This window comes from Ursus arctos, unplaced genomic scaffold (assembly GCF_023065955.2).
Source record: "Ursus arctos isolate Adak ecotype North America unplaced genomic scaffold, UrsArc2.0 scaffold_26, whole genome shotgun sequence".
In the NCBI taxonomy this organism is placed as follows: domain Eukaryota; kingdom Metazoa; phylum Chordata; class Mammalia; order Carnivora; family Ursidae; genus Ursus; species Ursus arctos.
The window spans coordinates 27,096,300-27,124,148 of record NW_026622941.1 but is presented as its reverse complement, the minus strand read 5'-3'; the positions used below and the strand labels follow the sequence as shown (position 1 = coordinate 27,124,148).

General features: G+C 41.9%; 1 protein-coding gene across 4 annotated transcripts in view; it reads left to right on the top strand.

Moving 5' to 3' along the window:
- Window positions 1–27,849, top strand: part of TMTC1 (transmembrane O-mannosyltransferase targeting cadherins 1) — a 260,656-nt gene that overhangs the window by 135,185 nt on the left and 97,622 nt on the right. For all 4 annotated transcript variants that reach the window (XM_057303256.1, XM_026502173.4, XM_044385574.3 and 1 more), the window contains exon 8: window positions 382–571. In XM_057303256.1, coding sequence (XP_057159239.1) covers window positions 382–571 — 190 coding nt within the window. The remainder of the gene's footprint in view (window positions 1–381; window positions 572–27,849) is intronic.

The window sequence follows — 27,849 nt, the reverse complement described above, 5'->3', positions numbered from 1 at the left end:
TGTCTGTCTCTCACCCAGGGCATCGTACCTAACAGAACAGCATTTCTGTCATATATTTTCATCAAGCTTTTCCTTCTTGGCATTTATCTCAGGATGTAATGTATTTATTTGTATGATAATTTTTAAATATATGTCATGGAAACTCTGTCTTTCCTTGTTCACCATTGAAAGGCCAGCACCTGCCCCAGTGCCTAGCACTGTTAAATATGTTCCAGAATGACCTATTTAATGATGAAATGAATGAGTGGCTTTCCATCTTGCTTTGTCTTTTCCGATAACACTGACAGTATACAAGGCTATTTAATTAAACCGTGGTAAACGAATGTTTGCAAAGTATCATGGACCTGAGTTGTGTTTCAGTGATTCTTCTTCTCTTCGTAGGTTCCTTACCTATTCCTACCTCTTGGCCTTCAACGTGTGGCTTCTGCTTGCACCTGTTACCCTGTGCTATGACTGGCAGGTCGGCAGTATTCCTCTGGTGGAGACCATATGGGACGTGCGGAACTTAGCCACCATCCTTCTGGCAGTTGTGATGACCTTACTGAGCCTTCATTGTTTAGCAGCCTTCAAGGTAATTTTCTTTCAATCCAGCTGAACTCTCTGCATTTGAAGACAGATGCTCTATACTTAGTGATACCTTCCCCGCCCCCCACCCCCAGGTGGTCTGAGTCTACTCTTTTTTCTAAAAAAAAAAACTAAAAAAAAAATTAAATTTTTCCAGGTAAGTAATACATATGTTAAAGACCTTAGCGGAGTTAGCAGATCCTGACCACCTTCCTTATATGATCTCTTTTACTGTTCTACCAACCGTGTTGAAATTGGATCTGAAATTTAATGTTTGCAAACAGGAATTTTTTTTTCCCCGCTGTAGTTGACTAATTTTTGCCATAACTTGTTTGATTTCATGTAATGATAAATGAGATAATGATAATATATTCATAAGTGCTTAAAATATGGTGAAGATACTACTTCCAGTAATGCCTGCCTGCCTGACTGGGTGGGTTGGGTGATTCTCACCTCAAAAAAAGAATGGTATAAAACTGGAAAAAAACTTATTAAATGCAGCGGTTTCAAGAATGACCAAAGACAACAAAGAACTTGAAAGTGTTTACTTAGGGAAAAATTGCTCTTGCGTTGGGGAAGACGTGTCCTCCTTGAGGGAATCCCCCCACCCCCAAGCCCAGCTGGTGTGAAAAAACCCACAGGTTTACTAGTTAGAGGCTGATTGGGTTTGGGAGAGTAGCAGAGCAGCAGGAAATGTAAGGGGGAACTTTTGGAAACAAGAGCTGATAATATGCTCCACACACATGCAGGTCTGCTGCTAAATGACGCGGACTCCCCAGGGAACACAAGCAAAATTGAAAGCCCGGGGAGACTTATATTTCCTGCAAATTTGAATGAATTTTTTAACCCATACACAGGTTGGGCAGCAGAGAGGGGAAGCTTCATTGGCTTGAATTGTCATTGATAACCTCTGTTGAAATCATTGGCTGATCGGAAAAGCTGTGCAGGCACAAGAGAGATTCCCCCAGAGATTCAGGCAAAAGGGGGGGAAAAAAACCTGAGCAAAACTTTCAGCTCTACAGAGAAACGGATTCTTCATTTTGAGTCTAGGCAAGTTCATTATATATTAAAACAGTAAAACCAGCACATTTCAGAAGAACAAAATGGAATACAGAGTCACTACAGCGTATGATACACAAGGCTTAGCTTCTAATCAGATTACTGGACATGTAAAGAAACAGGAGAGTGTGACCGAAACTCAGGGGGGGCGGATAGTAAGTAGAAAACAGAATAGAATTAAGAATCCAAAGGTAAGCTCACATTTACATGCTCTATTGATTGTTGACAAGGTTGCCAAGATAATTCAATGGGGAAGGGATAGTCTTTTAAATAAAAGGAACTGAAATAATGGAATATCTATAAGGAGAAAAAATGTGACATTTAACCCTTATGGCATACTGTACACTTAGAAACTAATTCTAAGTGGATCATAATCCGAAGCAAAAGAATTAAATTATGCCAAAAATTCTAAAAGGAAACAGGAGAAAAATCTTTGTGGACTTGGGTTAAGCAAAGATTTCTTAGACTATAAAAGAAAAAGATGACAGATTGGACATCATTAGAATTAAAAATTTTGCTCCTCAGGGGCGCCTGGCTGGCTCAGTTGGTTAAATGTCCGACTCTTGATCTCAACTCAGGTCTTGAGCCTCGGAGTCATGAGTTCAAGCCCCCCATAGGCTCCACTTGAAAAAGGTGTTTTCTTGCTCATCAAAAGATAATGTTAGGGCCGCCTAGGTGGCTCAATTGGTTAATTGTTTGCCTTCAGCTCAGGTCATGATCCCAGGGTCCTGGGTCGAGCCCCATATTGGGCTCTTTGCTCACCAGGGAGCCTGCTTCTCCCTCTGCCTGCCGCTCCCCCTGCTTGTGCTCTCTCTCTGTCAAATTAATAAATAAAATCTTTAAAAAAAAAAAGATAATGTTAAATCACTCAAGGCAAGTCACAAATTGGGAGAGAGTATTTGCAAAACATACATCTATAAAGGACTTGTATCTGGGACGTTTAAAGAGCTCTTAAAACTCAATAATAAGACAAATATTCATTAAAAATGGGCAAAAAATTCAAACGCACTTCACAGAAGAAGAGATACAAAGGTTCATAAACATATAGAAAGATGCTCAGCATCATTAGTCATTCGGGAAATGCTAATTAAAGCCACAGAAAGGTATCATACCACAGAAAGGTATGACTGTAATGAGAAAGATTCACAATCCTAAGTGTTGGCCAGAATGTAGAACAGCTGGACCCCTCATACCGATCAGGGTTGAAAAACAGCTCAGCCACTTTGGAAAAATTTGGCAGTTTCTTAAAAAATTAAATGTGAAAATAAGCAATTCTACTCAGTATCTACCAAAGAGATGGAAACTTATGTCCACACAAGAGTCTTGTAAGTATTCATAATAACTGAAAAATGGAAACAACCTCAAAACGGAAAGGGATACACTATAATATGGTAAATTATTCAGAAATGTAAAGGAACAAATAAATTATTTACACATAAAAAGGCATACGTGAACCTCAAACACATCTTACTATGTAAAAGAAGCCAGATGGGGGCGTCTGGCTGGCTCAGGAGGTAGAGCACATGACTCTTGCTCTCGAAGTTGTCAATTCAAGCCCACCCTGGGTGTAGAGATTACTTAAAAATAAAATCTTAAAAAAAAAAGCCAGACATAGAAAACTCCATAGTGTATGATTCCATTCATAAAAATGTCTGTTATCGTAATTCTCCCTTTTCTAGAATTGCCCAGAAATGCCTAGGAAGGCAGAATTATGACAGAAAATATGTGGGGCTGGGGAATGGGTATAAACAGATTTAAGGGGGCTTTTTGGAATGTAGAATGCTTTTAAAATTTAATTGTGGTGGTTGCTAAATGGCATATGTTTACCGAAACTCAACAAAATATACACACAAAATGTGTGAATTATATTATATGTAGACTATATCTCAATAAAGCTGTATTTTTAAAAAGGTTAAAATGTTGCAGACAGACTAAGGCTGGAATGAATACAGAACTGTCATTTGAATATAAAATACAAACATGTGATCCTAAAAATTTGATGAAAAAATTTTTTGAATGACTAAAACCTTTTTTATTAAGGAAACATTCATATAACATACAGTTAACCATTTTAAAGTATACAGTTGAGTGATACTTAATGTATTCATAATGTTGTGTAACTACCAGCTCTAATTTCAAAACCTTTTCATCTCGTCATTAAAAACACCCCATACCAATCACTCCCAATTCTCCCCTCCCCATTCCCTGGTGACTTCTCATCTGCTTTCTGTCTCAATGGATTGGCCTATCCTGGATATATCATATCAAAAGAATTATATAATATGTGACCTTTCGTGTTTGACTTCTTTCACTTTGCATAATATTTTTGAAATTCATCTAAGCTGTAGCATGTATCAATACTTAGTTCCTTTTAATGGCTGAATAATATTCCATTGGATGTATATACCATGATTTGTTTATCCATTCATCTGTTTGTGGACATTCATGTTGTTTTCACCTTTTGGCTATTATTAGCATTGCCGTATTACAACATTTGTGTATAGGTTTCTGCATGGACACGCTCTTTCATTTCTCTTGGATGTATACCTTAGACTGAAATTGCTAGGTCATATGGTAATTATGTACTTAACTTTTCAAGGAAATATTTTTCGTATTGGCTGCACCATTTAACATTCTCACTCAGAGTATACAATTGTTCCTATATATCCAGTCTTTGCTAATACTTGTTATTTTCCATTATTTTGTTTAAAGCCATCCTAGTAGGTATGAAGAGCTATATATTTGTGGTTTTGATTTGAATTTCTTTAATGAACAATGACAAACAGCTTTTCGTGTGCTCATTGGCGATCTGCGTATCTTTTTTGGAGAAATGTGTATTTTAGTCCTTTGCTCATTTTTCAGTTGGGTTTTCTGTTGTTGAGTTCTTTTTAGGATCTTAAATCCCCAACAGATAAATGATTTGCAAATATTTTCTCCCATTCTTTAGATTGTCTTTTCACATTCTTGATAATGTCCTTTAATGCACACAAGTTTTTAATTTATTTAATAAAGTGTAGTCTCTTTTCTTTTTTGTTATTCTTCGTTGCTTTTGTTGTCAAACCTAAGAATCCATTGCCAAAGCTGAGGTCGTGAAGATTTATGACACTATTTTGTTCTAAGAGTTTTAGAGTTTTAGCTCTTATATTTGTGTCTCTGATCCATTTTGAGTTATTTTTTGTATATGTAGCGGTATGGGAGTCCAGCTTCATTTTTTAGCTGGTGGATATGCACTTTTCTCTGCACCATATTTTGAAGAAACTATTTTCCCCCAAACACCTTACTTAAAGTAATCCACTTCTTAGTCATTTTGTAAATCAAGTTGATAATACAAGTATGATAATGAATAACCACCCTCAAGAAACTCTAGCGTGCCAATTAGTTACATAAACTTGAGCCTCAAATTTCACCTTCTTAGTAAAGCCTAGCATTTGTACTCTATTTATTTGAGAGGAAGAACGAGAGTGAAAACGGGGAAAGGGTGAGGGGGAGGGAGAGGGACAAGCAGACGGTGCTGAGCTCAAGCTCAGGACCATGAGATCACAACCTGAGCTGAAACCAAGAGTTGGACACCAACCGACTAAGCTACCCAGGCACCCCCATATGTACCCTATTTAAAATGCAATCATATACTCTCCACTCTTCTCCCTTTTAACTTTTTAACTTTTCTTCACTGTACTTCCAATTTTTATAATGCTGTAAACTTTGTTATTTTATATAATGTCTCTTTCCTCCAACTAGAATGTATACCCCACGAGGACAGAGATTTTTTTTCCCTGTTTCGTGCACTGCCATATTTCTAGCATCAAGAGCTTGCTGCATCCAGCATTTATTATCTAAATTTTATTATTTGTTGCTCAGTACATATGATCTAATTGAATAAAGGTATAAAAAGTTAGCAACTCTGTTCAGTTAGATTTCGGTATGCAGAACTTTGTTGTTTTTTTAAGGCTATAAAAGGACCATACATAATACGAGTATTAAATGTTTGGGGGTTGATTTGTTTTATTAGAATCTGGCCTTAGCTCATGGTTTGGCATGACTGCTGTATTGTTACTGATCCACAGGAGAAAATGTAGTAGAGCACTGGGTTGATATGTCAGGAAGGGTTTTCCTGGACTCCCTCCCAGCTGACTAAGGGGAGTGTTGAGTACCCACAGGCTGCCATCTTGGTGAGGTGTATTAAATATGGACCTTCATGATGTCAGTGCACCCCACACACAGGCGAGCCTTGGCCCTCTCCAGAGTGTCTTTGATAGTAAGATGAACGAATGGAAACTTCTTTGAAAGGAGTCATTGATCCTTTTTTTTTCATGGAAATTGTTCCAAAATCCCTTCAATGCATCAGGAAAAATATGAGCAAAGCATTCCTGCTGTGGCAGTAGTAAGACTTAGCTCTTCAGTGGTAGTTTTCATCTTGAAAGTTCTTTGCAAGTGTTGACTGTAGCCTCCAGCAATTCTTGGAGGCCACTTACACTTTCTGCATTTTTTTCCTTCTGAGTTTGGACCCAGAGGTTTGGTGTCTAGCTCATATTTGAGATCTGTCCTTGACCTGCTTACACACTAGAAGGTCTTAAAAGTCAGATATTCATGCTAGTTAGTAAATAACCTCTTAAAGTGGGGGATAATACTATTGTTTTGATGTGCTAATCAGTTACTAAGGACATGATCTTCAGGGGTCTGACTCCAAGACAGTAAGCTTTTATGAAGATAGAGATCCCGCTTTATGGACATTCTTCTGTGCCAAAAGGAAACAATGGATGAAATGTTTATAATAATGTCAGCAAAATAAACGTGGCTCTGTCTGTCCAGAGTATTTCCAAATGATAGGTGTACTTGCATCTATACGTGATGAGTTGAAATTATTTTCAATGTCTTTAAATTTTGAGATAGTGACACCATACAGTACATTACCAGGAAAAAAAATTATTGGATAAAGAAGCATAGACATTGAGTCTAGGAAATCATGGAAAATACTTCTTTTATTTTCACACTTGATTGAGTCTCAATCATTCAGCAGCTACCCTGGCTGGTATTCAGGGAGAATATGTTCTTTTTAGCCTTATTACTTCTTCTTTAAGTCTCTTAATGTTGATTGAGTGCCTATTAGTTGATAGGATTAGAGCAGTAACAGAATGAAGGTCTTGTCTACATGGAGCTTATACTTAAACACTTATATATGCCCCGTGTGGATAAGCATTCTGATGAGGTGGGGGCTGACCTCACAGATAGGTGACATTTGAGCAGAGACATGAAGGAATTGAAGGAGTGAACGGTATGGCTATTTAGGGAAGAGCAGCTCAAGTAGAGGGAAAGCAAGTGCCAAGGCCCTGTGGCAGGAAAATACTGGGGTGCTCACAGAACAGCAAGTAAGCTGACGTGGCTGGAGCAAAGTGGGCCGAAGGTAGAGAGCCGAATGAAATGATGCCAAAGAGATGATAGAGTGTGTGTGTGTGTGTGTGTGTGTGTGCGCGCGCGCGCGCGCGTGTGCTCACGCACGTGTACACAGGATTCAGCCTCCATCTTTTAAGTGTCTGCCTACTTTCCCCTCTCCTGCTGTGTTTCTTCTGTGTGGCCTCTGGCTGTGTCGACAGTCAGGTGGGTTTTGTCTGGTTTTCTTCATCTGTCATCCTACCTTGCTACTAACCAGGGCTCTGGGGGAGAGGGACGTCATCTACCCTGTTACAGTTATATGGACACTTCTTTGACTGTTTCATTAATATTTTAATAATTGACTTTACAATGCTAAAAACTAACACATGGAATGAATAAACTGGCAGGTGTGTCATTTCCCAATCCCCACCCTGCCCCTCAGCCCCACCCTCTGCAGGCCTCCTTCGAACATTTTGTTCTTGTACATTTGTACACTTACTGAAAACAAACACACATTCTTTCCTTGTACAAGTAAGTTAAGTGAGATGCTATTATAGACTCCAGAGCACGTCCACGTCCACTGGGGATATTCCTGCAGGGAAGCAGCTCGAAGAGGAGACGTTTGGCTTCTGGCAAGCTCTTGTCGATGATTGAGTGGGAGGGCTAGGACACAGAATCACAGCTTTCTTTCTGTAGAAATAACAGCAGGATGAATTTCCGGTTGTTTCTAATCGGTCCTATTTTCATACTGTAAGAAATTTAAGACTTCAAGGAGTAGTTTATTATTTATCATAAAAGGATATGCTTGGGATCCTTGAGAATTTAAATGTAGAATTCGTCTTATTCTGTGCCTCTCCTTCATCTCCTCCTCCTATTCATACCCTTATTCACTAGGATTGCATTCGAACTTACATTACGTGATGTAGAGAGCAATCTACAAATCCATTGTGGCGTTGAATTCTTCGTAACAGTGAACTTTAAAGTGAACTAATTTGTTCTTACTCTTTGTGTTGAAGATAATCACTCTGTTGGAATGTAGGTATAGTAGAGAGAAAGAGTATTTAAACCCTGAAAGCTTATTATTCCATTCTTTTTATCGATAGTGACTGTTTTTGCACCGGGAGAACCACAGGCTGAAAATGCTCTTAGGGTTCTCATTAGGAGCCCTGCAGACTGTATGTCAGACTGTTGACTTGCAGTAGGGATATGTATCAGGAAAGCGGCCAGTATAATTTGGATTGTTGGGAGGAATTAATACTGTTGGTTCTACTCTTACAGTTGCCCCTTTTCCCGTCCTCTAATGTGATTTCCCTGCATTACAGAGGAAATACCACTGAGTCATATTTAAGAGTGATTTATTTGTTATTGATTCTTTATTACATTCTCACAGGGTGTCTTGACATTCTAAGCAATTTTTATGTCTTTTATAATCTTGTGGCATACTTGGAAAAGTAAAACCTGAGGAAAAAAGAGGGCGGTTAGTGACGCCTGACTTTCCCATAATGACCTCCACAATGAGATGTCTTTGAGAATGGACCTTAGGCAGTGGAGGGTCCCCTCCCTCAGGTATGGAGCTTTCAGAACTATTTTTTGTTAATTTGTTTGGGTCGTTTCATCTTTTAGTAGAGGTCACCATTTTTTCCCAGTCTGTTGTTCGTTTCCAGTCTGTCATTCCCTTGAAGTCAACACAAATCATAGGCCGTGTCTCTGAGCCCTGGAGAAAAGTCAAATTCTCAAGTCTACACGGGGATGAATCTGCAGCCTGGCCAGGTGGGGTGACCTCCGGCATCAGCTCGGTGGAAATGGTGGGGTGGGGTGGGGTGGAACTAATGCACCCCCTCACTTAGGGACGGGCTTGTGTTTATCTCAGGGACCTCCCTTCATGCCTGTTCCCAGCCTTGCCCGTGCTTAGCCTCCATGCGGATCTGAATCAAGCCCCCATCAACATTTCCAATAAAAGAAAAGACAGGTGTCTGATGGACAAATAGAGATTGTGAGCCTTAGATCTCTCATTGAAAACACCTCACACATCACAAGGAGGTCAGATTAGAATGAGAACCACTGTTGGAAAGTGACTATTTATTCATTGATATTCTTACTTTTTTTTTAAAAAAAGAACTGGAGCAGCTTTTGGGAATAAATGCAGTACAACGGAGGAGACCAGGAGATGGAAAAACGTGTGTGTGTGTGTGTGTGTGTGTGTGCGCGCGCGCGTGAGAGAGGAATGAAGTCGTAAATATTTGGGGCTTTGCTGGACATACAGTCTGTCACACCTGCTCACCTCTTCCACTGCGGCATTAATTAGAACATTGTACTGCCACAGAGCCAAGCAGTTGAACTGAATAGGCTTTCAGATTTCTGGAAATTATTTTGCGTTTAGTTCAGCCAGATGATAGGTTAAGGTATTATCGTGGCACATGGGTCACTGTGGAACAAGTCTTTTCAATTCCAGAATAGCCATTATGGAACCTGGTAAAATCAGCATCTTGGTTTAATATACCAAGTGGTAAAATAAAATCGAACTTGAGGAATGAAGATTGCATTTAATGGTGAATGGCTTTGTGCCAAAGTTGATTCTTTTTTTTCCTTCTGGCCTACATTTCTCTCTTCAGTTCCCATTTTCTGCAGACTCCATGCTCTCCATCCTTTTCTGTGCTCTGTTCGTGAAAATCCTCTCATGCTATTATAGATCCAATCTTTCTAGCCCATTTATAACCCATCCAGTTTGTCCCGCTTTGGGACTGTTGCAGTCGCTGACGGGAGAAGTCCTAACGATGTCTCGGCGTGGTCCATCTGTCCCTGACCACCAGAACCGTGGGAGTAGCCCATGTCTGGGATGTCTGTCTCATGTTCGGCTTCTCTGCCTGCCACCATTTTACCCATGGTGGTGACTCCTGCTACTCAGGGCATAGTTTTTCAGGTCAGACGCTGTAGTCGACTTTGGCCTTTGGGCCACACGCCAAAGCTGAAATTTTTGTTGATACCATTTTTCTGATGAGAGTGGGAAAATAAGCTGACCGCTTCATCACAGGCAGTGTTGGAAATTAGAGAAGTGGGATTTGTACCTCATTGTAAAATGGAACCTACTGAAAGATCCACTGTGACTGCCTTTTCCCACATTTTCTGTCTCTTTTGCAGATGTTTATTGAAATTCTAGTTGGTTAATATATAGTATGATGCTGGTTTCCGGAGTAGAATTTAGTGATTCATCACTCATACATGACACCCAGGGCTCCACACAACACGTGCCCTCCTTACTGTATGATACAAATTGCAACTTCTGGTCTGTCATCTAATTTCATTTGGTAGTCTCCTTTCAGTTCATGACCACCATTCTCAAGTGGGAGCCAGGTCCTTTCATGCTGGAGGCAGCCCAGGTAACGCACGTGGAGGAAAGCTGCTCCGAGTTCGAGATCAACAGTTTCTGAGTCTGGGAGGAGGGAGGCTGGAGTAGAGTGATTAGCAATGACCTGAGTACGAGGCCGGGCTCTATCAGCCGTGTGGACTCACCTCATTCAGTCATGTTCCTGCACTATGGTGTAGGGTCATTGTGAGGTTAGCCAGGGCAAGCCACATAAGACATTCAGCACAGCGGCCGGCACAGGGGAGGCCCTGAGTTCCTGTCAGAGGTCCTAGTAGTCCTTATTGTCATCATCATCATTGCCACCATTATGAAATTATCACAGATTAAAGTCAGGAGCACAGTTAGGGCTCCTGTTTTTATTTTCTAAGACTAACCCTAAAAACTAACAGCAAAAACCAAATAAACCTAATCCAGCAGGACCCACTTTTTGATTATGTCTATTTCAATATACAGTCATGCTTTACATGATTAAAAAAAATACTTGTAATGCCACTGAAGATTAATCCCTGCGCCAACCTCCAAACCTCGTTTTATCCCCCATCCTATGTAATAGAGGTTAAATTCTTGACCTAAGAGCTAATGGTAGTAACATACTTTCAAGTTGCTAATGCTTCAGCTTATTTTGGAATTTGGAAGTAGGTATGTTCAACCGTAACAGAAGGGCAGAATCCTAACATAAGGCTATTCTGTTGGTTTAAAAAAAATGTTTATCAAGGGAAAGAAAATAGTGGCAAATATCACTGACCTATTTATAAGTGAACATTGGTGTTATCACCTAAACCTCCTAAGTATAGAAATAGCATAGAGGATTTTAAAGGTGTTTGAAAGTTTAGCAAAGGAGGCAGAATGTAAGAAATCATTTTCATTTATCGTTGCTGTTCTTCAAACCTTTTCCTGTCATTGCTGGATTTCTCCATTCCACTCAGTGGTGACCATTGGAGCAAAATAGACATTAGAAATGCACCTTTTTATTTGGTGGCTACGTAAAAATCAGAGGCCCTTGAGCAAAGTCTTCCCCAGGCATTCCTTTCTGTCCATTATTAATGTCAGATGCGAAGTCATTCTCCTGTACCAGATCTGAACCTCACACAAATCCTTCTCTCTCCTGTTCTGTGTAACGTACAGCTCAGTGGTACCTGCCGTGCTTTGCTTGGCTTTTGATCTAGGCCTGGTGGGAGTTTTTCCACATCATTAAATAATTTGTTTTATTCTTTGCTTTCACAGGTCAATTACATTTTCACAAGTCACACTCTTTAATAAGAAAATGACTTACCTACCCTTTGATGTTTATACCTTAGTTGGAAGACTCTGAATTTATTAATGGAAGAATTAGATAGTTGCATAATGGGAAAAGGAGTTTTCAAACATCAGTAACAGCTTTATTTCTTTTTCTTGATTGTATACTTTATGATTCTTGGCAAGATTTCATAGTTGGCGTTATTATTGGCTTTTACTCAGAGTAATTGCCACCTTTTGAGTGATAATCTTAACACTTAAAAAAAATTTTTTTTTTAGTTTTTTTAAGTAGGCTCTACGCTCAATGTGGGGCTCAAACTCACGACCCCAAGATTAAGAGTCACACACTCTACCGACTGAGCTAGCCAGGCACCTCTGTAATCTTACCACTTTTTTTAACACTATTTCTCTTAATGATTCATACTCTCATAAAAGCAGCTCATTTCTACTTAGCCTTACAATGCTTGTTTTTAAAATCTTAACAAGGTCAAAAGACGTTTTTGAAACTCCTAGAGTCATTCTGTCCTTTCTGTTTCCATTCAGAACATGAAATTTCTATTTAAAGGAGCATACCTTTTTTCATCTTGTCCTAAGAAAACCAGGAAATATATAATTAGGACTCTCAGAGATAAAAGCAGCTACAGCTACCTCTGAACGGAAGGTCCATTGGAAATTGCTATCATATTGGAAAATACAAAGGAGACCTTAGTGATTGATTGCCACAGTCTTTAGATGGTTTGCTGTAAGTACAATGCCCAAGAAAGCCTGTAAAGGGGTAACAAACACAACTGGGGGGAGAATAACATACGAAAACCTTGGAATATTTATGTTTACACCTGCTTTGCCTAAAGAGGCAGCAGGAATATTAGAAAGCAAACAAGTTTGTAATATGAACTTTAATGATTATATAATTGTGTTATCAGACATCAAAATATTGGTGGTAAGGTCTTCAAACTTCTTTCTGAATCTAATAAAAATAAATGAAACCATGTACATGGTACCTGGCATTGTTCAGGAGGGAAGTGCTGTGTAAATCATTCGCACATAGATGTCTCAAAGTCAACATTCCAGAGTCTAACTCCTTTTTTTTTTTTTTTGTTATTTTTGATATTTTTATTGGAATTGTATTAACTTTATACATTCATATGGGAAGAACTGTCAACCTTATGATATTTATTTTATTTTTTTTTTTTAAATGATTTTTTATTATATTATGTTAGTCACCATACAGTACATCCCCAGTTTCCGATGTAAGGCTCGATGATTCATTAGTTGTGTATAACACCCAGTGCACCATGCAATACGTGCCCTCCTTACTACCCATCACCGGTCTATCCCATTCCCCCACCCCCCTCCCCTCTGAAGTCCTCAGTTTGTTTCTCATAGTCCATAGTCTCTCATGTTTCATTCCCCCTTCTGATTACCCCCCCTTTCTTTATCCCTTTCTTCCCCTACCGATCATCCTAGTTCTTATGTTCCATAGATGAGAGAAATCATATGATAGTTGTCTTTCTCTGCTTGACTTATTTCACTTAGCATTATCTCCTCCAGTGCTGTCCATGTTGTAGCAAATGTTGAGAACTCGTTCTTTCTGATAGCTGAGTAATATTCCATTGTATATATGGACCACAACTTCTTAATCCAGTCATCTGTTGAAGGGCATCTCGGCTCCTTCCACAATTTAGCTATTGTGGACATTGCTGCTATGAACATTGGGGTGCATATGGCCCTTCTCTTCACTACGTCTGTATCTTTGGGGTAAATACCCAGTAGTGCAATGGCTGGATCATAGGGTAGCTCAATTTTTAACTTTTTAAGGGACCTCCACACGGTTTTCCAGAGTGGCTGTACCAACTTGCATTCCCACCAACAATGTAGGAGGGATCCCCTTTCTCCACATCCTCTCCAACAATTGTTGTTTCTTGCCTTGTCTATTTTTGCCATTCTAACTGGCGTAAGGTGGTATCTCAGTGTGGTTTTGATTTGAATTTCCTTGATGGCTAATGATTTTGAACATTTTTTCATGTGTCTGTTAGCCATTTGTATGTCTTCATTGGAAAAGTGTCTGTTCATATCTTCTGCCCATTTTTTGATTTGTTTATTTGTTTCTCGTGTATTGAGTTTGAGAAGTTCTTTGTAGATCTTGGATACCAGTCCTTTATCTGTAGTGTCATTTGCAAATATATTCTCCCATTCCGTGGGCTGCCTCTTAGTTTTTCTGACTGTTTCCTTGGATGTGCAGAAACTTTTAATCTTGATGAAGTCCCATAAATTCATTTTATCTTTTGTTTCTCTTGCCTTTGGGGATGTGTCATGAAAAAGGTTGCTTTGGCCGATGTCGTAGAGGTTGTTGCCTATGTTCTCCTCTAGAATTTTGATGGATTCCTGTCTCACATCGAGGTCTTTCATCCATTTGGAGTTTATTTTTGTGTATGGTGTGAGATAGTGGTCAAGTTTCATTCTCTTGCATGTAGCTGTCCAATTTTCCCAGCACCATTTATTGAAGAGACTGTCTTTTTCCCACCGGATGTTTCTTCCTGCTTTATCAAATATTAGTTGCCCAAAGAGCCGAGGGTCCATTTCTGGGCTCTCTATTCTGTTCCATTGGTCTATGTGTCTGTTTTTGTGCCAGTACCATGCTGTCTTTGTGATCACAGCTTTGTAGTACAGCTCGAAATCTGGCATTGTGATGCCCCCAGCTTTGTTTTTCCTTTTCAACAGTTCCTTGGAGATTCGGGGCCTTTTCTGTTTCCATACAAATTTAAGGACTGTTTGTTCCAGTTCTTTGAAAAATGTCCTTGGTATTTTGATCGGGATAGCATTGAAAGTGTAGATTGCTCTGGGTAGCATGGACATTTTAACTATGTTAATTCTTCCGATCCATGAGCATGGAATATCTTTCCATCTTTTTATGTCTTCCTCAATGTCTTTCAAGAGTGATTTATAGTTTCTAGAATATAGGTCCTTTACGTCTCTGGTTAAGTTAATTCCAAGGTAACGTATGGTTTTTGGTGCTATTGTAAATGGGATGGATTCCCTAATTTCTCTTTCTTCGGTCTCGTTATTCGTGTATAGAAATGCAACTGATTTCTGAGCATTTATTTTGTATCCTGCCACGTTACTGAATTGCTCTATAACTTCTAATAGTTTGGGAGTGGCTTCTTTTGGGTTTTCCATATAGAGTATCATGTCATCTGCAAAGAGAGACATTTTGACTTCTTCTTTGCCAATTTGAATACCTTTGATCCCTTTTTGTCGTCTGATTGCTGTTGCAAGGACTTCTAGTACTATGTTGAATAATAGTGGCGAGAGTGGGCATCCTTGTCGAGTTCCTGATCTTAAGGGAAAGGCTTCCAGCTTTTCCCCATTGAGAATAATATTTGCAGTAGGCTTTTCATAGATGGCTTTTATGAGATTGAGAAATGTACCTTCTATTCCTACACTCTGAAGGGTTTTAATCAGGAAAGGATGCTGTATTTTGTCAAATGCTTTTTCGGCATCGATTGAGAGGATCATATGGTTCCTGAGTCTTTTCTTGTTGATATGATGTATCACGCTGATTGATTTGCGAATATTGAACCACGCTTGCATCCCAGGTATGAATCCCACTTGATCGTGATGGATAATCCTTTTAATGCACTGTTGGATTCTATTAGCAAGTATCTTGTTGAGGATTTTGGCGTCCATATTCATTAGGGAAATCGGTCTGTAATTCTCCTTTTTGATGGGATCTTTGCCTGGTTTGGGGATCAAGGTAATATTGGCCTCATAAAATGAGTTTGGTAGCTTTCCTTCTGTTTCTATTTTTTGAAATAGCTTTAGGAGAATAGGTATTATTTCTTCTTTGAATGTTTGGTAGAATTCCCCAGGAAAACCATCCGGGCCTGGAGTTTTGTTATTTGGAAGGTTGTTTATCACTGACTCAATTTCTTCATAATTAATTGGCCTGTTTAAGGAATCAATTTCTTCCGGTTTCAATCTTGGTAGTTTATAGGTTTCCAGGAAGGATTCCATCTCTTCCAGATTGCTTAGTTTATTGGCATATAGCTGTTGATAAAAATTTCTAATAATCCTTCCAATTTCAATGGTGCTCGTCGTGACCTCTCCTTTTTCGTTCATAATTTTAATAATCTGGGTCCTTTCTCTTTTCTTTTGGATAAGTCTTGCCAGGGGTCTGTCAATTTTATTGATTCTCTCAAAGAACCAGCTTCTAGTCCTGTTGATCTGCTCTACTGTACTTCTGGTTTCTGCTTGATTGATTTCAGCTCTAATTTTGGTCAACTGCTTCCTCGTGCGTGGATTAGGCCTGTCCCTCTGTTGCTGTTCCAGCTTCTTGAGGTGAGAATATAAAAACTGCATTTTAGATTTTTCTATTCTTTTGAGTGAGGCTTGGATGGCTATGTATTTCCCCCTTAGGACTGCTTTTGCAGTATCCCATAGGTTTTGGACTGTTGTATTTTCATTCTCATTGGTCTCCATAAATTGTTTAATTTGATTTTTGATTTCCTGGTTTATCGAGTCATTCCTGAGCAGGATGGTTCTTAGTCTCCAAGTGTTTGAGTTTCTTCCAAATTTTTCCTTGTGGTTGAGTTCCAATTTCAGAGCGTTGTGGTCTGAGAATATGCAGGGGATAATTTCAATCTTTTGGTATCGGTTGAGACCTGTTTTGTGTCCCAGAACATGGTCTATTCTTGAGAATGTTCCATGGGCATTAGAATAGAATGAGTATTCTTTGGTTCTGGGGTGTAGTGTTCTATATATATCTATGAGGTCCAACTCGTCGAGTATGGCATTCAAAGCCTTTGATTCTTTGCTTAGTTTTTGCCAGGGTGTTCTGTCTATTTCTGATAGTGGAGTGTTGAGGTCCCCTACTATTAGTGTATTTTTATTTATATGTCTCTTTATTCTGGTTAAGAGTTGGCTTGTGTATCTTGCTGCTCCCCTGTTGGGGGCATATATATTTATAATTGTCATATCCACTTGTTGAATACTTCCCTTAAGAATAATATAGTGCCCTTCTGCATCTCTAACTATAGTCTGTAGTTTAAAATCCAATTTATCTGATATGAGAATTGCTACCCCAGCTTTCTTTTGAGGTCCATTTGCGTGAAAGATGGTACTCCATCCCCTTACTCTCAGTCTGAATGCATCTTTGGGTTTGAAATGAGTCTCTTGTAGACAGCAAATGGATGGGTCATTTCTTTTTATCCAATCTGCAACCCTGTGGCGTTTTATGGGATCGTTCAAACCATTTACATTAAGACTGATTACTGAGAGATATGATTTTAATGTTGCCATGTTGCCAGTAAAGTCTTTGTTTGTATTGGCTGTGACTTTCTGTTCTGTATCACTCTTGGGGCCTTTTTACTTTTATAGAACCCCCCGTAATATCTCCTGTAGGGCTGGTTTCGTGGTTACGAAATTGGTTAGTGACTGGCGATTCTGAAATGTCTTTATTTCTCCATCAATTCTGAATGACAGCCTTGCTGGATAAAGGATCCTTGGCTGCATGTTTTTCTCTGAAAGAGCTTTAAATATGCTCCCCCAACCCTTTCTCTCATTCCAGGTCTGTGTAGACAGGTCTGACGTAATTCTGATGCTTTTGCCTTGGTACGTGAGAAATTTCTTTGCCCTGGCCGCTTTCAATACTGTATCCTTGCATCTAATATTTGCGAATTTCACTATGACATGACGTGGCGTAGGTTTGTCATGGTTGAGCTTGGGAGGGGTCCTCTCTGCCTCTTGGACACGAATGTTTGTTTCCCTTGCTAGATTAGGGAAGTTTTCAGCTACAATTTGTTCAAATATCTCTTCTAGACCTCTGTTTTTCTCCACCCCCTCGGGGATGCCGATGATTCTAACATTGGATCGTTTCATTGAGTCAGTCATCTCCCGTAACCTACATTCGTGGGCGTGGATTTTTTTAAGACCATCTTCTATTTTCATTTTTTCCTCTATTAACCCATCCTCCAATTCACTAACCCGTTCCTCTGCTTCTGCGACCCTGGCCGTCAGAGCCTCTAGTTTTGCCTGCATTTGGCTCATAGAATTTTTAATTTCTGTTAGATTCGCTCTCATTTCTGTCCTTAGGGATTCTATATTATCAGTAACCTTTTCGTTAATAGTTTTTTCAATTCTACTCATCATTTTGACCATCGTTACTCTGAATTCCATTTCTGATAATTTGGTTACATCCATATCCATTATTTCTGTGGCAGAGGCCACAGAATCACTGTCTTTTCTTTGCTGGGGGGGGGGCTTCTCCTTCTTGTCATTCTGATGAAGAGAGGTTGCGGGGTTTCCAGAGCCCAAATTATTGACTGGGTCCCAGGCCGTGCCCCTTGTTTTATAGGGATCTTAGGGATGTGGGCTTCTTCTTTAAAGATTTTATTTATTTATTTATGTGGCAGCCAACCAGCGAGAGAGGGAACAGAAGCAGGGGAGTGGGAGAGGAAGAAGCAGGCTCCCAGCGGAGGAGCCCGATGAGGGACTCCTTTCCGGAACGCCGGGATCACGCCCTAAGCCGAAGGCAGGCGCTCAATGACTGCGCCACCCAGGCGTCCGGGTTGTGGGCTTCTTGATTTTTCAGCCTGCCTTCTGCGTTCTGGGGGAGGGGCCTGCCGCGCCGATACTCAGGCAACCCTGTTTGGGTAGAGTCTCCGTGTCCCCTGCGAGGGGGGATGGGGATGGGCACTCCCTGAGCCGGTATTTCCAGGCTTTTGTTCTCTGGCGGCTTTCCCTGGCGGTTTGCTGTGCCTCTTCTGAGAGTCAGAGCAGCAGCGGCCGAATTTCAGCCTCTGTCACAGAACAGAGGGATTGCGGCCCGTTCTCTACTAATGTTCTGGCCACTTTAACTCCGTTACTGTTGGTGCTGCTCAACCCTGCAGCGTCCCGGGATGTGCGCCCCACACCCGGCGTCCCAGCCCTCACTTCCAGGGCCGGCGCGTCTCTGTCCTTTGTGTTTCTAATGCCGCCAGCCGCCCCGCGCGCGCTCCCGGATCTCCCGGTCTCAGTCTGGATCCAGTGAGCGCACCGGGATTCCGGTGTTCCGCGAGATGCCTGGTGGCGCGCGCACCCGGCTCACGGTCTCAGTCTGCTGTTTTGCGGGTGCCGTCCGCGAGCCCGCCCGCTCCCCCGTGCAGGTGGCTACCGCTTCCTGGCGCCCAAACGCGGTGGCTCCCTCCCCCTTCCGTTTATCTTCCGATATCTGTGCACAGTTTCATGGCTCCCCGCTTCGTACCTCAATACTCAGCGCTGGAGATGTTCATTTGTAGAGATCCAGATGCGTCTTCCTGCGTCTCAGGCTGGTTCCGTGGTTGTTTAGGCTGGTCTGGTACCTATCCAGCTCGACTCGGAGGACCGGCTGAAAACGGTGTCTCCTACTCCTCCGCCATCTTAACTCCCCCCCAGAGTCTAACTCCTGAATGTACCCATTCACTGTGTCCCCCACAATGTTTGCAAATTCACTGCATTCTACTAGCCACCCAAGCCCAAGCCAGAATTCTTGGGGTTCATTGTTTCCTCTCCGTCTCTCTCCCTCTCCCTCTAATATCCTATCCAGTCTGTCAGTAAATACCGGCAAGTATATTTTCACAGTATATCTGGAAGTTGACCATTTCTCTCCCTCTTCACTGCTGCCATTCTGCTCCAGACCATCACCATCCCTCATCTGGATTGTAGCCAGAGCTGCTTAACTAGTCTTCCTGCTTCTGCCCTCTGCCAGTGGTCCGGACTGTTCTCAACACAGCGACCAGATGATTCTTTAAACATGTAAGCCAGAGCCTCTCCCTCCTGTGCTTAAAATCTTCCAGTGGCTCCTTACTTCTCTCAAAGTAAAATTCATAACCTTTATAAAGGCCCTAAAGGTTCTGCGTGCCCATTATCTCTTTGTTCCTTCCTGAACTCGTTGCCTACTCTGCAATGAGTTCCCTGGACTCCTCCACCTCCTGCAAGTCTTTGCTTAGTTGCCAGCTTCTCAGTGAGGCCTACCCTGACCACCAGGTGAGAATTGCAACCCACTTCCTGCCCACCCTATATGGCAGATTACCCTTTTGTCAGGCTCTCTCGCTCTTTCTCCCTATCTTTTTTTTTCCCCCCTCTCTGGAAGGGCAGGGATTCTTTGTGTCTGTTTTGCTAACTGGTGTACTCCAAAGAACTTAGAATAGTGCCTGGAAAATACAAAGGACAGAAATGCTGAGTTCTTTAAGTGATTGCTTCTAGGCACCAGGCCCAAGGAGACTTACAGCGGCGGCAGCAGTGTGCGTTTGTGGAATGACTGAATAACCAGTGACCATGTTTTACCAAAAGCACCATTACTGAGGATGGGAAAGTTTTCAGGACTACCTGGACAAGGCAAACAAACGGGGGGTGGGGGGGGGGGGCGTTTCCGATAGTACCCCGACGCCCCTGTACGTTCCGTGTCTGTCATAGGAGGAGGTCAGGGTATGAGTAGCATGACCAGTCACGCTTAGCGGCCACGTATGCAGCGGTGAGATAGAACTGGAGACTGGTCTTAAGAGCTAACAAATTGTTCAGAGACAAGCAGGATACATTTGTAGGGAATATATACATGCAGAATGGTGCGTTCAGGGAGGAAAAGCCTAGAGGAGGGCAATAAGATAGAATATTAAATATTTAACTTACTGACCACTCACTGGTTCCAAATGATATGCTGAATATGGAGAATAAAGATAGGGTAAAACCCAGTAACTGCCTGAAGAACTTGGTTTTCTTTGCTTCCATTCCATCCCCCTGCCTCTGAGAGAATTATCCTTCCAAATACAGGTATAATCTAAACATGCCTCTGACCTGCCAAGAAACCTTCCTGCTCTCAGGACTTAGGCTGGCTAGAGCCAAGACCATGCAGCCGTGTGACTTGATAAAGTTCTTTAAACGTATAGTGATTTTCTACACAGAAAATGGCAATCAGCTACTGTACATCTACCAAGAAAGAAGCGCAAAACAAAACAAAACGCGTTTCAACTGTAGCATAAAGGCTATGGCTGAGCATCAGGGAAATTTTCTGTCTGCAGACAGTGAGGTCATTTCTGGTACTGCTTATAGAAACTCCTAAGGCGGAAGCTTTTCCTTTTAACTCCATCCTGCTTGAGCAGTTTATGCCATCATTTTTCAGAGTATGTTCTAGCATCGCACAGGTCATTGAGTAAGGTTGCTACTCTAAAGATGCTGCATTTCAGAAGCACTGAGTTTTACGAAGTTCAACATACTTCCCTGCTGGAGGATTTCAGAAAGCCTCAGCTGTGCTCTAAGCAGCCTTTTGAGTTTCCAAATGGGGTGTGCAGTGAATGGCATTTCTCAAATTTATTTGAATTTGGAAGCCCCTTTTTAGGGGCTTCTTGTAAATATGCTATGGGAAGCGTTGACTTAAATATTTGAGGGCGGGTGGAGAAGTGAACTTTAGAGAGTCCATTTTCTGGGTAGCATTTAAACTTTTTTTTTTTTTTTGCCTTATTTGTACTTTCAAGAACAATAGCCCCCCCCCCCCCAGCATAATCAGACGAATTTTCATGTTTATTATCCCTTTAGCAGTCAGTACCACTTGAAAAAGAGTTCCTTTGAAACCATTTCTTTTAGAGCTAGAGTTCACAACCCGTCCGCAGCAAGTGAAAGCTAAGATCCATGGAATCTCGATGTTCATTGTATGGAGGCCATCATTTGAAATGCGTACGTGGGCATTTGATAGGACACTGACTGTGACTGCTCATATTGGTGAGGGCTGAGAGACACTACAGGGCTTCCGTAAAACGTAACAATTTGGGGATGCAAGTGTCACCTCGACCCATCGGTATATTAAGTGGCAGTTTCAAAGGTAAGACCAAAGTGACACCACATACATCTCTCCACATGTAGTTTTTCTTGTCTCTGGAGAAGGTTAGAAATTCTGTCTTCACCTGCTTAGCTGTTGATTTACAAGAAGCCACTTGACAGAGTACTCCGTCTTCCCTGACTAGAAAGTGAATGGTTCTTGCCCCAGCATATAGGTCCTTTCAGGGGTGGTTCTTGTGGGAAAGCTGGCGGACAAAGGACTTCCTTGAGCTCCATGATAAGCCAGTGTGTGCCTGTTTGCTAATAAATGGTTGCACTTTTGGCAGAATGTTCTCTAAAACTTGCTTTCATTTTTGTATCCCGTCTGGGTCTAATTGCCAGAGGCCACCAGTATTTACAAAAGGACCTGGCAACTTTAAATGGCCAAATTGGCTTCATCAGTTTGTGACTCAGGACTCTGGCATTTGGTATTAAAAAGTGATTAATTAGGAAGAACATTTATTAATGTCGGCCTCTCTGGCATTGCCTTGAAAATTCTCTCCATTACAGTCTACCACAATTTCTTTTGATTTGGGGGACTTTGGCAGTGAACTCTCGTTTTTTTTGCCTATTATAGATTTAGGTCCTCACTATGACAGTGTTTTCACTTGGGAATAATTCAATGCCAGGGCTTGTTGGAGAAAAACTTTTACTGTTTTTCTGTCTAAAACATTTATTCTCTTACCTTGTAAGAATTTCCCAAGGAAAAAAAATGACTCCTAATTAGTGATTATGTGGTTAAGTTCTTTTATTTTTTTGTCAAGCCTTGTGTAGATACATTGAACTGCTTCTCTCTTACGTGCATGTTGGAGATTTGCGTTGTTGATGATGTGGTGGAAAGCAGTCCTTATGAAACAATGATAATAGGGGTTTGAATTTCTGAACTTGGGATTACAAGCACAGATCTTCCGATAGCATTGCACCCTGACGAACCTGTAACGAATTGAAAATATAGGTCAAAATGCGTTTACTACCCCTAGCCTGCCGAGCATCATAGCTCAGCCTCGCCTGCCTTACCCCTGCTCGGCACCTGCATTAGCCTGCAGTTGGGCAGAATCCCCTCACACAAAGCCTGTTTCATAATGAAGTGTTGACTCTCCTGTGCGGTGTTCAGTCCTGTACTGAGACTGAAAGACAGGGCGGTTGTCACTGGACCTGCCCTCCTGGATGACCAGGAGCTGCGTGCGGCTCAGTGCCCGGTACCACGGAGACGACAGTACCATGTATCGCTAGCGCAGGAAAAGATCCGGATTCGAAATTCAAAGTACGGATTCTACTGAATGCCTATCACTTTCGCACCATCATAAAGTCAAGTGTATGTGGCACCATCATAGAGTCAAGTGTATATGGAACCATCCTAAGTCAGGGTCCATCTGTATTTAATACTGTTTTAAACAGGGCCTTTGTGTCCATCCTTTGTTGCATTTATAAGTCTATTAAATTTGTCCTTAAAGGTGGCGGGCTGCCTGTGGTCGGCAGGCTGTTTGAATGCCCGGTTGAAGGGGAGGGAAGAGCATTATTTAATCATGCCGGTTATTTGGAAAAAGCTTTTCAGTGATTTCTGATGAAACAAAATGATCCATCAGCTTTTATCACCAAAATGTCTCAGAAGCAGGAAGTGGGTCTTACGCAATGAGAGGCAACATATTTTAATTATTTTGATTTTGGATGAGTACATGGATGGATAGCAGGATTCGAATCCACTTATTAATAGTAGTTCCTCTAGGAGCTCAGCTGTACAAGTAAATCTCACTTTTTTATTGTTTTTACCTATTAAGAAAGAAGCTTTCTAGTGCTGCCTCAGTGGCTCAAGTCCGTTAGGCATCTGCCTTCGGCTCAAGTCATAATCCCAGGGTCCTGGGATTGAGCCCCAAGTCAGGCTCCCTGCTCAGCGGGGAGTCTGCTTCTCCCTCTCTCCCTCTTCCCTTCCCGTGCTCGTGCTCTCTCTCTCTTAAATGAATAAATAAAATCTTAAAAAAAAAAAAAAAAGAAACTTTCCAAATCTCTTCTTACTTCGTATTTCATACACTTAAAGTAAGCCAGGTGTTTCTCTGAGATTTGTTTGATAAAGCATGTGAATTATTGTCTTTAAGAAATGCTGCCCTAAAATATTTGGATCTTTATTATGGGAAACTGTGTGGGATTTTTGTGGTTCCTTCTTATTTATTTTAGATTACAGAGGCAAGGTACTGTCTCCTCTGTGACAGTCCCGAGTAGATGAATCATACTTTTTAGTGAGTGTGACTCACTGTGTGAAAAAGTATAGCATCTTTTTTTTTTTTCTAAACAAAAAAATAAGTCTGTGCCATCCTGCTCTGGAAGATCTTGGCGGAGGACCTTCTCCTTAGCAGAAGCATTTGAACAGTAACTAGCTAGAAACGAATTCTGCCCGGCACGTACGCTCTCATAGGAATGAAACAATTTATGAAAACGCATCTAATTTATCCTCTGCTTCTGTTTGCTCAAACAAATGAATTCATCAAAGCTAAATTCACTCATGACTTGGCTTCCATGGCTAAATCCATCCCGGTCCCTAATTGAATCCTCACAGAGGGGAAAAATTGGTTAATTGTTCCTGCCTCCCTCCCATGCTGGGTCACCTTATTGAGTTACGGTTCTTGATCCAGGATTTGGGGGCCTTACCTGTGTCATCTGCATTTTGCCAGCCAAAGCTGGATGCCGTGAGCATGACCAGTGCCTCTAGGCAGTAGACTCTCTTCCCCACTTTGTCGGGACAGGCTGCGGGCACAAGACTGAGCTGCTGTCGACATTTCGCTCCTTGCTTCCCACAGGTGTCTTGTCTAGTGCGTCATTGACCCTCCTCTGGACAGGGCCCCTCCCCTGAAGTCAGGGGTGTCTGATGGTGATCCTGGTTCCTCTCCCCCTCCCCCTTCCTCCTCAGCAAGCTTTGATCTCAACAGATAGAAACACACATCTCTTCGAGCAGCACCACTGTTGATGTTCCAAATCCACCCTCCTGAGTAAATACTCTTTCCATGTATATGTTTTGTTGTTGTTTTATATATTCATATATAGTATTTATATAGAGAGATCTCTATATATCTGTATATAGAATACATATATATATATAAACTTATATAAACAATAGATATAAAGAATAAGTGGTTGTCAGATTACATTCCTGGAAGATTTATGTGTAAACAGTTCATAAACAGTTGCATCGTAAAAATGGAAGCTTAAAGCAGTAACAAGTTACAGAGCATGTGTAGATATAAAATTTAGAAGGTCTTTGTGCCACTTAGTTTAATCATTGTGCTTCTGTGGTCGTTAGAATATGCACGTCCTCTTATTTTCCTTACTAAGAAGGGCAGTTTCATCACATTATTTGATTTCTTACATCAAAGATGATCATTACTCCCCCCTCGAGACTTCTCAGGTATAATTTGGACTTACAGTTCAGTAACTAAGAGCAGTCCACTACGTGACGTCTTACCCTGTGGTGTGTGGCCGTCAAGGATGTGTCCATCCTCCCGGAGGCCGGCTGTCAGAACGAGGGGCGGACCACCTGAAACCGTTCATTCAGATCCAAGACTTGCACATATCCTCGGCCGCACGTCCTGCTGCGTTCTGTAGACTTGCGTCTGCATCAGTCTGGCCGCGTGCGTCAGGGGTGCCTTCTGTCACAGGCCTCGGTGTGATCTTCCAGACTACCTTCGCAGTGCCTTGCTTGCTCACCCCCGAATTGCTGGGTCTCATCTGCTGTCAGTGTATTTCTGCTGCAAAACCAGAAGCAGTGAAGGGCTGAAATCCCCCCGGTGTGTGCGTGTGTGTGCGTGCGCGCGCACACACATGCACACACACACAGGCTTTAGGGTGAGCTAGACCTCAGTTTGAAACCCTTGTTTCTCACTAATTATATCAACTTAGATCTGTGACTTAAGCCCTTTGCACCTCAATTTCTTATCTGTTCAACTGGGGATAATTACCGATGTTATAATATTATCATGACGTTTCAGTGGGAAAATATCAGCCCAAGGTCTGGCATATGGTTTGTGTTTGAGAGATACTTGTTTCCCTATCTCCTCTACCGTTTACAACTTACCAGGTGCTTTTCATTGCCCCCCCACGTGTCTCCCACGTATAATAGCGCACAGACCGTAATTACTCAGATGGGACCTTCCGTCTTTCTAGGCTTTCCTCCTCACTCTTAAAATATACAGCTTTCTAGTGCCTTTTCTGTTTCTGTTCAGAAGCACAATTAGAGATGAAGAAAGTTCACATTTTTTACTTCTCCCATGTCTCCAAAAATTCCTGTAAAGAGTTTCATTCTAATCAGGGAAAGGTTTCTTAAACAATGTTTTCTCATTTACTTAATTCCTTTTTAACTCCCTAAGTGAATGGCATTTTTTTTTCACTAGACTGATATTTACCAGTCATGCCTTTTCTAAAGTGTCTTTTCTTATTTTTCTTTAAACACTTTAAACACACACGCAGAACATAACATGCATTTGCAAATAACGCTCCGACTTAGTTTATCCTCAATTAGAGTGAAGTAATCTGAGAGGTTCGCTCTTCCACCTGATTTAACTCTGAGACGTACTTGTGTGCCCTTGTGAGATAAGGAATTTCAATCTCAGGAACTCGTGTTGGCAAGAAGATTCAGACTGTTGATTAAAAACAAATCAAACAAAACACAGTGCAGAAAAACGGAGTTCAGAACCAAAGACCAGAAATCGAAAATGTCAGCGTATGAACGCCCTGATTTTAATCTGCCTTCGGCTCTCTGTTCATCAGCGCATCTGGCTGTGTTTCTTAGTGAAGAAAAGCTTGGCAGGGGGAAAGAGCCGTGTTTAAATTGTCTCGGAGAAGACACAGAGTGTACAAATCTGCTTTTGTCTCTGAGGGGGTATAATTTCTTCATTCATTTCCCCTTTTAAAATTTTTGTCCTTGTGCATTTACGAGTACATTTGAGAGCACGTGGAAGTGAGGAAATGATCGCCCCAGTTCGAGCCAAGGCGAGTGTGGGTTGGCAGCGATGCTGTCGAGATCCTGAGCCCATGCCATTTTCTGTCCCACCCAGCTCAGCGCATCCCATCGATTTCAGACTGGGAAGAAAAACCTTCCCATGGTAGCTTGCATGCCTACATGTGAGACGTGAAGAGGGTTCGTGTCATGGGAGGACTGTCCTACCTCTCGCAGTGTGGCATGTTGGCCGTTGGGCCTAACTCAGGCTCCCAGTTGGATATATAGTCACCAACGAATTTGGCCACTGTGACTGAGGCTCTGAGAATCAGCTTTCGGGTTTCTTACTCTCTCCACCTTTAAGACTGCCCCAGGATTCCTCCTGCCTGCTCCGTTGCTCTTACGGAGTTTAGATTCTAGGTCTTGTCTAAGGCATAACAAATGGTCTGTTGTGTTGGATATCCGCAATAGCAGTAAAAATTCCAAACGTCCTCTTCAGCTATTGAGAGATCGGTCTCAATGTCATTGGCCAGATAAAAAGCTCTCTCAGGTTGGTATTTGTCTTTACTGTTTATATTTATTTTTTTTAAGATTTTATTTATTTATTTGACAGAGAGAGAGCCAGCAAGAGAGGGAACCCAAGCAGGGGGAGTGGGAGAGGGAGAAGCCCGACTCGGGGCTCAGTCCCAGGATGCTGGGATCATGACCTGAGCCGAAGGCAGATGCTTAACTACTGAGCCACCCAGGTGCCCCTGTTTTTAGTGTTTTTATACAACATTTAAAATTTTCTGTAACCTCAATGGCCTTAAAAAGGGTGCTTTAGCCACTAGCTGACGCATAATGGAAATGCAACAGTGTAAGGACGGGACCAAGGCAAGGGTGGGCTGGAGCAGCTCTCCTCCCAGCTCACAAAGACCAGGGTTCTGACCCTTCTTGGGCATCCGCTGCTCTGCTTCCATCCCTCCATAGCCTTCCACTCTGAGCTGATCTGACGGTCAGGGCCCCGGCAGGAAACACACGGCAGGGCCGAGGGGGTGACCGGAGAGTTTATGAAGGGTCCGTTTGCAGTGATATGGGCAGGATGCGTGGAGCCAACATGCACAGCGACACCTGCCAGATGACCTAAAAAGGCAAAGGACGGGACTGTCACCGGGGGGCAAAGGGATGAGAGCTGTGACCATCGAGAGGAACCCCAGACAGGAGCTATGCCTGCAGATCGGTGACCTGAGCCACTGCCAGACCGAGGAGGAGGAGGGAAGGACTGTAAGATGCAGAGGAAAACACAGCCAACAATGACAATCAGGTAGACGAGAGGTGAGGGCAGCTCAGGGGGAATAAGCTCGAGGTACGGTGGGGCAGGCCCCAGACAGTATCCTCTTGCCCCAAACAGCTAAGCTCTTTCTGTCCTTCTCACTTGGCACTTCCCATTCTGGTCTTGAAGTCATCCTTTGTGGCTGCTGGGTTAGTGCTTGGGGCCCAGTTCTCCGTTCATTTAATGCAGCCCGTG